The sequence below is a fragment of the Typopeltis vanoorti genome, chromosome 2, assembly GCF_054136105.1.
Source record: "Typopeltis vanoorti isolate ZY-2024b chromosome 2, IOZ_Tvanoo_1.0, whole genome shotgun sequence".
Taxonomy (NCBI): Eukaryota; Metazoa; Arthropoda; class Arachnida; order Uropygi; family Thelyphonidae; genus Typopeltis; species Typopeltis vanoorti.
The window spans coordinates 57,107,021-57,120,358 of NC_143550.1; the positions used below are offsets into that span (position 1 = coordinate 57,107,021).

The 13,338-nt window shown below is 32.7% G+C and overlaps 1 protein-coding gene across 4 annotated transcripts in view; it reads right to left on the reverse strand.

Moving 5' to 3' along the window:
- Positions 1-13,338, reverse strand: part of LOC150109060 (uncharacterized) — a 339,899-nt gene that overhangs the window by 58,752 nt on the left and 267,809 nt on the right. For all 4 annotated transcript variants that reach the window (XM_090405164.1, XM_090405171.1, XM_090405179.1 and 1 more), the window contains exon 13: positions 13,116-13,179. In XM_090405164.1, the coding sequence (XP_090261290.1) occupies positions 13,116-13,179 (64 nt within the window). The remainder of the gene's footprint in view (positions 1-13,115; positions 13,180-13,338) is intronic.

Consider the following 13,338-nt stretch of genomic DNA (forward strand, 5'->3'; position numbering starts at 1 on the left):
CAATAGAGAGCTGTATTGCTGCTTGAAATTCCCCTCCAGAAAACAAACAAAGCCTTATCTTTACTCTGAAGGAGGAGTAAGCCAGTTTGCCTCAAGAACTCCTGAATCACTTGGTGCTAAGCATCGTATGACACTAAGCATCGAATCACAGTTCGGAGTGGACATATTCCATACTGAAATGCTCTCTGCATAGTTTTCTGTAAGCACCGTCCATAATTCCTTAACTACATCCTTACGAAATTTCTAATTTTGCCAAAAAACATATTGCAATTTAATTTGTATAAAATTTATAACACATTTTTTGTGTAATATAATTTATTCTTATGCTGGAAATAGACTTATGTCCACATTTGGCTTGTCATGAAAATTTTTTCATATAGAGGTAAAAATGTATTTTGTCCTTAGTTTTGGACACCAATGTATTTATAGATATTTTTTATTTATTTTATAAATCTTATGGGACTTTTATTTAATTTTTCCTTTTAGGTTCAGTGGTAAGGAAACAGATTTGTTTCTGGATGATAATATAATTTTGTTAATGAACAGACGGCACATAAGAAAAGGATAGGCTGCTTTTAAGATGTGGTGTTACAGAACGCTGTTGAGAATATCATCTGAAAGGCATATAAATGAATGGGTGTTAGAAAATATCAGTAGAACTTTAAGGCTCCTTAAGGATATTGACAGAAGAAAGTTAAGATATTTTAGACACATTGAAAGGATGGAAGGAGGACGTCTCAGAACAGTAATAGAAGATAAAGTTCCTGGAAAAAGAAGAAGGGGTAGACCATCAATGAGATGGATGGTGTGTGTGTGTGTGTGGAGTGACTGATCTTCAGAGAGTTGAAGCATGCAGAAAAGCACACAACAAACAGGACCACATCGTGAGGCCTGGTGTGGCCCATCACCAAGCATCAGAGTGATCATACAGCATCTGTGGATGCCCGGTGATTATATGATGATGAACAGATGGAAGAATAAAAATATGTAATTTCTCTTCTAGCTATCAGAAAAGACTCACTCGAATAAATTAAGCATGCTTTTATAACAATAGAATATAAAAAAAGTAATAAAAGTAATTAATTTGTAATAGAGATCATTATGAAAAAATTTTTGTTAGTCAATTATAAGGTCCATTTCAGTAAATGATTTGCTGAAACTTCTAGCTTAGTTTGTTTCTGCCTTCTGAATTGTTGCCTGACCAAAAATAAAAAAGAAAAAATAATAATAATAAAAAACGATGCATCTTTCTCATTATAAACAATATTCAGATTAATGAGTGAGATCAAAATAATTTCTTTTAACAGAAAAAATTATTTATCATCAACTTTTCAATTTTTGCAAGAATAATTACCACAAGAAATATTCAGATTCTCTACTTGTGTTTGGCAACTTCAGCTTTAGTTTCCATGCATCTTTCACTATTCAACATTGCTGTCTGCTTTTTCTTTCTCTTGCCAAAATAATAAGAAAATGTCTCATCTCTTTACTTTAAAATAAACACCATGCACTCATCCAAATTTGACTTATTTTCTTCTGCACTGTTTAGGATAATAAATTTTCTTGCCATTTGAGTTTGAGACATTGACTACTATGAGTGTTCCTTTATATGTTACTACATCAGGAATGATATATGTTCCAAAAAGTCTGCAATAAAATGCCTTTATTATGCTGACTTAAGAAAAATTTACTCATTATTATCTCCCCCCACACACACAAATGCAAACTCCCAGAAAGTATTATACTTCTTTTCCTTTTTGTTGTTCATACAGCCACTTTATTTCTCGATATCAAACTTAAAAAAATAATTCTTTTTTAGTAAAAGCAATTCTCCTCCAAACATACACACTACCACCACATTATCTCTCTTTTCCCCTTTTTGTCTCTGTTCCTCTTGATATCTGTGCTTGGCTGTTTAGATATGATGTCCCTCTCTGCCTAATTTGGAGAGACCAATTAATGAAACAGAATATTCACACATGCTTAGAACAGTTCCAGTTACTTTTACATTTCACTGCAGTTATAAGTATACAACACTGTGTTCAGAACCCCCCCCCTTTTTTTTTAATTTAAAAACTGTCAATATCATTCACAAAGAAATACAAATAAGGTTTGAGTTATTTATAAACTTAGCTACACATACTTCTCTACAAACAAGATAATCCAATTATAGTAATTCATTTACAGGGTGGCCCATAAGTCACAAAAGGGTTTAAACATTTAATAATGTTTTCATTTATTATTTTTTATTTACTATAATGAAATACAGAACCTGGTGATTTTTTATTAGTTATGAGTTATTCACATTTTAAATCCCTTTCGTGTACGGACCATCCTGTATATATTTCAAACTGAAACTACAATTTAAAAAATTGTAGTTTCAGTATGATGCAATGATATTTATCGTAACTGAACCTTTTTTTTTTTTTTTGTGGATTACAAATATAATTATAAAAATATGTATGACTTTTTGTAAGAATTCCTGAAAAAAAAAAAAATTAAATAAAAATAAATTACCTCAAACATGAATTCTAAGTATGAAATTTTATATTAATCTTATACTCCTCAATTAAGAAATTTTTATTCATTTTTTATATGAAGTAATAAATAAATAATATAAATCAGCTAATGCCTTCTGTTCCCTTATAGGGAATAGGCAAGGCCTTTATACCCTATCTAGCTTTTGGAGATTGAGTGAACAGTTCAATCTCCACCAGTAGCAAATCAGAGATAGTCGGCCCATGTCTATCACTAATTATAGCAGCCACCGATGAAGAGGCCAGCAAACAAGTGCTGCCATCTCTTGGTACCTATCAAGATATGTTACTGTCTGAAATGTGGATACTACAGTCGATTTTCTTGAGTTTACGGGATGAAAAACCTGAGTTTCTTGGAGAAAAAACCTGCTTGCCCGTGCCAGAGATTGACTAATTCAGGAACCAGTCGAAGAAAGGCTTAGAAAAAGTTCCTCCAGTCGGCGACTAGACTTGAACTTAAGTCAAACTTCGAGCGACCAAGCTAAGAGGACACAAGCGGCACTTCCACTGAGCTACACAGGCCTTTTCTTATATCAAGTATAATTACCAAATATATATAATCACTATTTACAGTAACTTATGCAAAATTGTATTATCCAAGAATACCTTTTTTTAAGCAAGACTTATATTTCTAATGCACATCCCTTATTTATATATATATATATATATATATATAGAACACTCGGTTGATAATAGCATCTGGAACCATATTAAGGAGGCAAGTGAATTTTTTGCCTCTAAATCTCAAAATGTCAACAAGTTAAAACTAATCAGGAAATTCAATTCTCTCCGAGAAAAACAAGAGAAGTATTTTTTTAATAAGCCTCTCCTGTCTCAGGAGAAAGTGGTTATCAACAAGTCTAGTCACAACCTATAGGACGCTGAAAAAAGTGTTCTCTCAATAGGCCTCATTTTTGTTCTGTCACCAAAATTTATTCCTAAAGAATTATTACTAACCAAAATTGAAAAAGCTGCTTCTTTTCTTCCTACCTAAGACACAAACCTACTCCGTATCGAGTCTATCTTCACTATTAAGAACGCTAAACCTCCTATCAACAACATTCTCTCTTCAGAACAACAGGCTATTAAACAACTAAAGAATAACCAGACATCATCATTCTCCCAGCTGATAAAGGAAATGCTACAGTTGTTCTTAACAAAACAGATTATCAGCATAAGATACAAGATTTACTATGTACTGACACTTACTCAATTCTCGAAAGAGATCCTACTAGAGAATTTCAAAAACGTACAAACAATTTGCTGAGAACAACAGCAGGATTACCAAGAAATTTACGCATTTCCCTCCATCCTCTAATTCTTCGACTATATGGTCTTCCAAAAATTCACAAGGAGAATATCCCGCTTCATCCCATAGTCGAAGGTATTGATTCTCTGCCATACAAGCTTTCTAAATATCTCACTTTTTCTCTAAAATGTTTCTCTGAGAAATCTACATCCTTCGTGCAAAACTCCACAGATTTTGTATCCAAGATCAAAGATATTACAATCAAAGACACAGATATCATGGCCAGCTTTGATGTAGTATCATTGTTTACAAATGTTCCTACGGAAGAAGTACTTTTCCTTTTAAAAGACAACGTATCTAAGAAGATCGTGGTCCTATTGACACACTGTGTCAACTTTGGTTACTTCAAATTTGAAGACACAATCTAAAGCAAAATTCAGGCCTAGCTATGGGGAAACCCTTTATCCCCAGTTCTTGCCAACATTTACCTGGAGGATTTCGAAGAAAAAGCCATTTCATCCTTTCCTTTAAAACCTAAAGTGTGGAAACATTATGTTGATGACATCTTTCTAATTTGGGAATATGGCCTTGATTCTCTCCGAAATTTTCAAGAACACCTAAATAATATACATCCTAACATCGAGTTTACAGCTGAATTGGAAGATAAAGGCCATCTTTCTTTCTTAGATGTAAAACTGTCCCGTTTAAATGAGAAATTCAAAATCACTATTTTCAGGAAACCGACCCATACAGACAGATATCTCCACGTTGATTCTCACTATTACCCTCTGCAGAAATTCAGCATCATATCTACTCTTGGACACTGGGCTCGCTCACTTCTTTCGGGTGAACAGGATCTTAGCAACGAACTTAATCATCTTCAAAACACATTTCAGTTAAATTGCTATTCAAAGAAAATGATCAACAAACTCCTTTTCAATCCTCCTCCCCCACACACCATAATGAAGATACTACAGTTTCTAAGGGCAGTATCTCTCCAAAATTAGCAAAATCTTAAGAAAATTTAACATTTGGACCTTCTTCACAACACTGCCTAAGCTACGTTCCCTTCTCAGTCGACCAAAGACTAATCATAACGGTTTCAAATATCTGCTGTTTATCAAATTTTCTGCAATCGTGGCAAACCTTACTTTGGTCAGACAGAAAAATCAATTGAATTCCGTATCGAAGAACACCAAAGAGACAAACTACAAAAGAACTCGAGCCAGCACCTTATCCAGCCATGTCCCGTTATCAGCAAATTCGAACAAGTAGGGCCTCCCATATCCAGTACTCTGGGAAAAGTCTAACAATCTTTACTGTTGTTATGATGAGATAGAAAGGAAAATTTTGGAGTCAAAAGAAATAATCCTAAACTCTGTTCATATCAATAGTAATTTAAGCTACAACTTATCAGACCGCCACAGCTCTGCTATTAAATATTGGAGTGTACGAGATCGTGATGCACGCATGTGCCTCATAATACAGTTGGAAATTGTTCTTTTTAAACTTATCTAGGCTTTAGCCTCTATGTTTTTGTTGCATTTTTTAATACTGTTCAGATCCTACAGTTTCTTAGTGGAATTCTTATATGTTTTTTATCGCCTGAAGAAGTCTATGTAAGATTAAACTAGTTGTGCGATTAAAACCTTTTATGTTAATCTCAGTATTTAGGTCATTCAATACTTTTAATATATATATATATATATATATATACACACAGTAATACCCCACTTAATGCTCATGATGGGCTCCTAGAAGACAAAGTGTAAAATGAAACGGCGTTAAATAGGGTTATTTTAACCCATAATAAATAGGGGATAAGGGAACACGCAACCAAGAATAAACAAGTCATACTTTAATTTTACGTTATTTTTATATTAACTTGCAAAATATACATAACACATATACATAAGTACACAGAAATACAAAGTTAATTTTTGTGCTGTCGAAGGTTCTGGCTCTTCTGAGATTCTTGATTTTTTAGTGATGAAGTTGTCTAGTGTCATTCGTCATTTTCTCTCATTACGGTAGCAAGAGTTCGCATCCCAAATGCCTCATCTTGATTTTGTGCTTCTTTCAAAATGTGGATCATTCGCTACAAATTGATCAATGATTTCAGTTATCGTCACAGCACTTTTACTTAGGAAATCTGTAGCACGTTCTTTGGATTCTTCGTTTTCAGGATCACTATTTTCAGGTTCTGTGTGAATCCCTTGTTCTGCCTGTTCTTGGTTGGTAAGGTCAATAATATCAATGATTAGAGTGCATAAATAACGTTTTATGCAGTACTCCAAATCATACTGATAGCGTGGACAGTGTCTCCCTGCCAATGAACAACTGCATGGGACAAACATAGATTTAGGGGAATTACAGCGCTACAACAAATCGTCACCGTTCACTGACTGGTTTGGGAATAATCCCATTATATACAAATCAAGGGATATACAGCGATAAATTGAATCAGAGTAAATTTAGCGCTGTTTTTAGGTTTCGAGTAGAACCGCATTTATATTTCATAATTCAATTATGAAATATTTAGCGCTTTTTTTAGGGTTCGGGAAAAAACTGCGTTATATCGAATCAGCATTACTCAGGGTCTTACTGTATATATCTATCTATCTATATATATATATATATATATATATATATGTAAATAAGTTTTTTTTTTTTTGTTTGTTTGTTTTTACCTTGGGAATAATGTATATTAGGGTTACCAAGTAATTTTATAAACTTGGTTATTTTACTCCTAATCCCAAGTAAGTGAATAGTTAAGTTTGCACCCGAACGTAGTTCAAGTCTAAAGGTGGGTAAAGCTCTGACCACTATTCTTAGTATTTACATTGTGGAAAATACTAAGAATAGTGATCAGAGCTTTACCCACCTTTACAATGAGTTGCCCTGGTGTTGCACCACCTTTAGACTTGAACTACGTTCAGACGCAAACTTAACTGTTTGCTTACTTGGGATTAGGAGTAAAATAACCAAGTTTATAAAATTACTTGGTAACCCTACTATATATATATATATATATTTTTTTTTTTTTTTAATGTGGCTCCCACCAATGGAAAGTTTATCTGTGAACTTACTACAGTACAGTACATTCATACTGTGGGTGGGTTAAGGATTTTTTTCTTCTATTTTTATTGATTTTATATAGTTTTTGGTATTTTTGATTTATTATTTTTTTTTTTAACCAGATCCAGAAACCCTGCTCTAGAAACACAGACCTTCTTAAAACCACTTTAGGCCTCCAATAAGTGGGGGCAGTGGTCTCGCACTGGGTGAAGAAATTCATCTCCCACTTAAAGATCTTCACAAACATCTATACCCACAGGGGGGATTCAAATCCATGCCTTGTTGGTTGGAGAGTGGATATGCTAACCACTCAGCCAACCAGGTAGCCATTATAATATTTGTAAGTATCAGCCAAATCTTCTTGATTGCTTACTGAAGAGTCATTTGAAGATAAGGAGGTCCAAGAACTTAATTCATTGAATTTATTTTGCTCCTCTATATCAGTCTTTATTTTTTCTTAGTGATCTGTACTTTCATTCATATTATTTGTTATACTGGGATTATTATGCAAATCTTGATTATCATTATGTGTAATATAATGTTATTTGATTGATTTACATTATGACTACAATTAACATTTACTAGGTTCATTAATTTTTGATATTCCAACAAGTAAACATCAGATTCCTGCTCCTTTATTTAATGACATGGATCTCCTATTTGTTTTTGGATTCGGGTTTCTATGTCTATTTTTGTAATTAAAATCTAAGTTTCTATTATAGACTCTTTTCTTCTTCTTTAGATCCTTAGTTTCATAACCATGCAAAGAAACAAACACTATGTTAATTGTTATCAATCAGCCTGTGACTGAGGAGCAGCATCATTTCTATCCTTTGAAAGTTTTTCCTTTGAGGTCCTTGAAGGAATTTTGGTTTTAAGTTTAACAGGATGAACAATGAATATTAAAATCTCATCTGCTATTTTTTTAAACTATCCCCATATATCAATAAATCATTTCCTTGAAACAGTACTTTTCGATCCTATCAAAATATACCTTAAGAAGTTTATCTGAGAAAATTTTCTCGATTTCTAAATAATCCTATATCTTTTTTTTTACTTAATTTGACTACGTTATTCTTTTTAGATTTATCATCTAGTAAAGTAAGTTCTGAAAGAAGTAGAGAAAAAAACACATAAATTTCTTTTCCTGCAGAATTTATTTTACTTCTTTATTAAATTATGGATACTATGAAATTTTTCAACTGTTATTTCCAACTATATATTTATCTACATCTTTATAGCCAGTATCAGGAATTGTTGCATTTAATTCATGTGGAAAAATTGGATCAAATGCTAATAATGTAAAAGGAGTATGTAGAATTTATGTAGTACTTATAATATGATACTTTATTTTCTATATTTCTTTCTAAAATCATCCTATGACTTTTGCATATTGCTTAGTTTTTCTACATTTTTCTGTATATTCTCTGAGATGATATGCTGAATTAATTCCCCACCCACCCAACCTCCAATTACTTCATTACCTTTTGTGTATACCATAAAATTTTTATTTTTCTATGAACTTCGCTACATTTCTGGCTGAGTGAAAATGTTTTCTTCAGATTTTGCTACTCAGTCTCCAAAGTTTCATTCTTGTTTTTAAACTCCCCCCCCCCCCAACAAAATGTGTACATAGCATTGTACTGTTTATCTGACCATATCAGGAAGGCAATATGCTGTTAGGAATGGACAACTGAAGTATAATTACATGTACAGGTAACCCTCGTACAACACGGTTTCGATATAACGCGCTTTACAAATTGCAGTAACCCTTGTTAAACGCGGTTTCGATATAACGCAGTATACAAATTGTAGTAACCCTTTATCTTTTCATATATTTTTCACCGCACGACTTAAAAAAAATCAAATTTTATCTTCGTTAAATCTGCCATATCGTGCATAGGGGAAATATCCTTTACCATGCATGATTGTTGTTTACCGTATAAAGTGTTTATTGTTGAAAATTGTCTTCGTTTGCTGCCAGGAAAGCGCATTAAAAATCATAAGTGTGTTAATTCAAGCTGAGCACTTTATTTTCTGGTGAGTTACATACAATATGTAATGCTTTTTTTTTATGTAAAAATTTTATTTTTATAGTAATGGCCACTTAGAGGGCTTTTGCGATTTGGTTGAAAACGAAATTAGTGAATTAATTGATGGCAAAACAGATTTAAATGAGGAGGAACTGGTACAATTAATAGATGACGTCGAATCAAATGGTGGGGAAAGTTTTGCCGAAGATTCTGATTGGGATGAATCCGCTAAAGAATTCAGTTTAAAGAAATTAGCAGGAGGATTGGACTTGGCAAGAGAGTTAGGAATTTATTTTACGGATAATGATCCCTCAATGGAGTGCTCCAGAAAAATCACGAGACAATTGGATATTTGTTTAGCTCCGTATTATTAACTTAATAAAAAATTGCAGCAAAGTGGTAAGCAAGGTCTTATTACTTCGTGATAACTAAACCAGCCAAAGTATGCAATGAGAATTATATAAATGATGTCCAAGAGATTTCAAGTGATGACGCTGTCTGGACAGTTGTAAATAAAGAACATCTTCTTTATTTACAACTGATGATGATTAAAATATGCACTTTATTTTATTTTGGCTAAAACATTTATGCATTATGTGCAATGAACTTTACATACGATTTGTAATTTTTATAAGTTTATACTATGTATTTTGCTTCATAGTTTATAAGTTTTCTTAACTTACATGAATTACCTGAATTAAATAAAAATATATTTTTGCTGGATATGTCGTTGTTTATATAATTAAAAAAAAAAAGATTTCGGAACATAACCCTACTTTTTCTATGTGTTCTGAGTCTCGCATAACGCGATTTATATTACGCGGCATTTCTATGGAACCTAACATCCGCGTTATACGAGGGTTACCTGTACTGCATGAAAAGTCAGTAAGTCAGCTGAAATGAAGGGTTGATTAATTAAAGAGTTATCATTTTGAAAGTCAGATAAACTGTTGATTACAGTATATCTGACTCTACATTTCACATATGACAACTGTTCAACTTTGATTCTTATCCCAGACTAATACAGTCAGTCCTCATTTAACATCACTAATTCATTCTGGGAAAAGTGATGTTAAATAAATTTACATGTTCAATGGGGTTTTAGGTATCTGTTTCAAAGACCCAGAAGCAAAAATGTATCGTTATCAAAGTCTATAACTAAAGTTCTTATGCATGTAATACACATAAAAACTGAATAATAAACAAATCATAACAATAAAAATTATCTTGGTCTTGTATATGCTAAGCTTGAGGTGATGGAGAGGTGAAGGATTAGTGTTGGGAAGAAGAGTCTCCCACAAGTGTCAGAGAGTTCTACATATTATGGAATCTCATGGGGATGACAGTGCTTCCTTCTATTGAGGTTCAAGTAGAATCTCTTGCCAGAGGTTCGAAGAAACTGTAGGGTAGGGGGTTCTGGTTTTTCTTCTCATTCAAACAGCTTTTTAAAATAGGCCACCACAGTGCTATCTTCTCCTTAATTCATATGCAGGAATGCATATGAATTAAGGAGATGCTTATATATATATATATATATATATATATATATATATATATATATATGCTTAATTCATATGCAGAGAATGCAGAAGAAGATAACACTTCTCCTGCATTCTCCTTAATTCACTCCCAACATTCCAGGAAATGTTTAATTTATGCAGTAGAGACAGTCACTCTCTTCCAGTAAAGAGGAAAAGAAAAGCCATGTAATGTTCTTCTGCCTGGATTTTATGAATGATAAACAAACATAGGCTTGATTTTAAGGTCTCCAGAGACATTCCCACAACAAAGCAGAGTGAAGCAGTCCTTCAGGGGCTGTGGCCTGGTAGTTTCAACTTCTCTTTCATAATAATATACAACCTTAATAGCAAGTGAGCTGCTTCATTTATTATACCAATCAAACTAACCATTATTTTGGGATAATGAACTACTCATTCTTGTTTATGCAGGCATTCCCCCCCCCTACACCCCACCCTACACACATATCTGTTAATTCAGGAAAGATGCATCATATGACAAAAGAAACATTTGCTTCTCTTTGGTTAGGCAAATGCATGCTCTTAAATATTTAGTGGCATAAAAAAAATTTGCAGAATATTACCATATTCTTTTCATTCTCAAAACAATACACCAGTTCAGTTCATCATTTGGCACTTTCCAAGTAAGTGCTTTCCTCTCTTACATAATATCTAATTCTCCTTGAAATAGAACAGCCAGAAGTTCTAAAAATGCTTGTAAAATAAAATTATATATAAAATAATGGTTATGGAGACAAGCTGGCACCAGCGAAACCTTTGTAAGTCAAATAATTGAAGAAAATTGGTGACTATGTCCATGCCATAAGTTCTTTGAGAGCGTGCGCAAAAGGAGCTAAACCAGAACTATGTAATGCTGCATTACAGCACACATGATCAGTGGCATCGTGACAGGGTAGCTCATGCAGACGACATATAGTCCGCTGCATGAGCTGTCCAAACAAAGAGAATTTTTTTACACTCACAGTGCTAAGAACTCATTTACAAATGTATCATTTATGACAATTCATAATGGAAATTGGAATAAAAACATTACCAATGAACAAAACTGCTGTTTGCAACTGAAAACCCAAGGATTTGTGAGTGAGAAGCATTCTTTCTCCTGGGTCAACAAGTAATAAATAATGTCCCCAAATAGCTTCTGAATAATAGGTCATTCCACAGAAGGTGAGTATAGGACATTATGTTAAAAGCGCCATTCATGTCCTCCATATTCTTTAGAAGTATGGAAGTTTTATTGCAGTTATCTAATTTCAATTCCTTCATAACTCTTAATTTGATAGTTGAAAGAGGATCTTATTTTTAGTATCCACATCATGTAAATACTAAAATATAAATATAACAAATATCTAATAAAAGTTTCTACAAGTTAGTTCTTGCAAACAATGCTACAGTGAAATCATTCATTATAACAAACTATCCTAGACAAAAAACTAATAAAAACCATACTAAACTACACTAAAGAAAATTCACTATAGTAAATCTTCATCTATAACAAACTGTTTCTCTAAGACCAAGTTCTGCAATGACAGTCAATTTGTATATTATCATACTTTAAAATATTTTTTCTGCACTGCAGCAGCAAATAAGTTTTCAGCTTTTATTTTAAAGTGTGCTTCTACAAGCATATTTAACCTACAAATCTCCATTTAAGGGAAGTGGTATTAAACTGACATCAAAATTGGCAATGTTAATCTTAGCTCTTTACTTTATGTAGATGATGTTATACTTCTGAATAAATCTAGTACAAGTCTGCAAGATTCCCTGACTAAATTGAATAACTGTTGTAATAGATATGGTATGAAGGTCAGAAATAACAAGGCAAAGGCAATGAAAATAGGCAGAAACATTGAAAACATCAACTGTATCCTGAATGGTGAACCTATAGAACAAGTAAAACATTTCAGCTATTTAGGCATATTTGGTGAAGTTGGAAAATTAAATATGGAAATATACAACAGAATTAGTAAAACTGGAATGGTAGGAAGTCAGCTGAATAAATTTATATGGAATAAGAAAGAAACTAGTCAAAACACTAAATTAGCTGCATGCAATGTTCAAATGTTCAAACCAATTTTAACTTATGGATCTGAGAGCTGGGTTAGAAATAAAACACTTGATTAAAGCTTAGAGACCTCTGATATGAGAGTTCTGAGAAAGAATAGTAAAGTGAACAGATGGCATCAATGGCAGTATCACATTAAAAATGAAGATATTAGGAAAGAACTCACCATTGTTAGCATTCAGAAATGTGTTAGTAGAGCTAAGCTCAGGTGGTATGGTCACTTAAACAGAATGGGAGAGGAAAGATTAGCAAAACAAATGTCCTTTGCTAGGTTGGCAGGAAAAAGACCCAGAGAAGAAACTGACTTGCATGTCATCAATATTTTGGAAGAAACTATGGAAATTCTATTGTAATAAATCTAACAATATCTGATTCCAGTTCAGTGGCTTCTGGAGCTGATCATAATAAATCCTGCACTTATCTTCAAGAGAATTATGTACTAATGCAGTTCCTTACTGATTGGTTAGTCTATTTTTATTCTTTTGATTTTGGTACTTGAAAATGTTGTCTGCAATAACAATACTAATATTCCTTTGCCACACAAATTACAGTTAAATAAAATGAATCTAAACTTATTTGCAAGATAAATGTTTAGTAAATACAACAGAAGTTGCTTACCAATATGTCCGTTTTTAATTATGTCAGAAGTTCGATGATTGGACGCTAGTGATGATGACACTTTCTATTAAAAAATAACAAGTAGCAAATGTCTAAATCAAAATATTAGATATGTTTATTTATCAAAGCATGAATGTTATACAAGACAAGTAAATATTACATTTTTAAATAATGAAAAATTAATTATTTTTATGTCATTAGCTACCATTCCTGTGAAAAACAT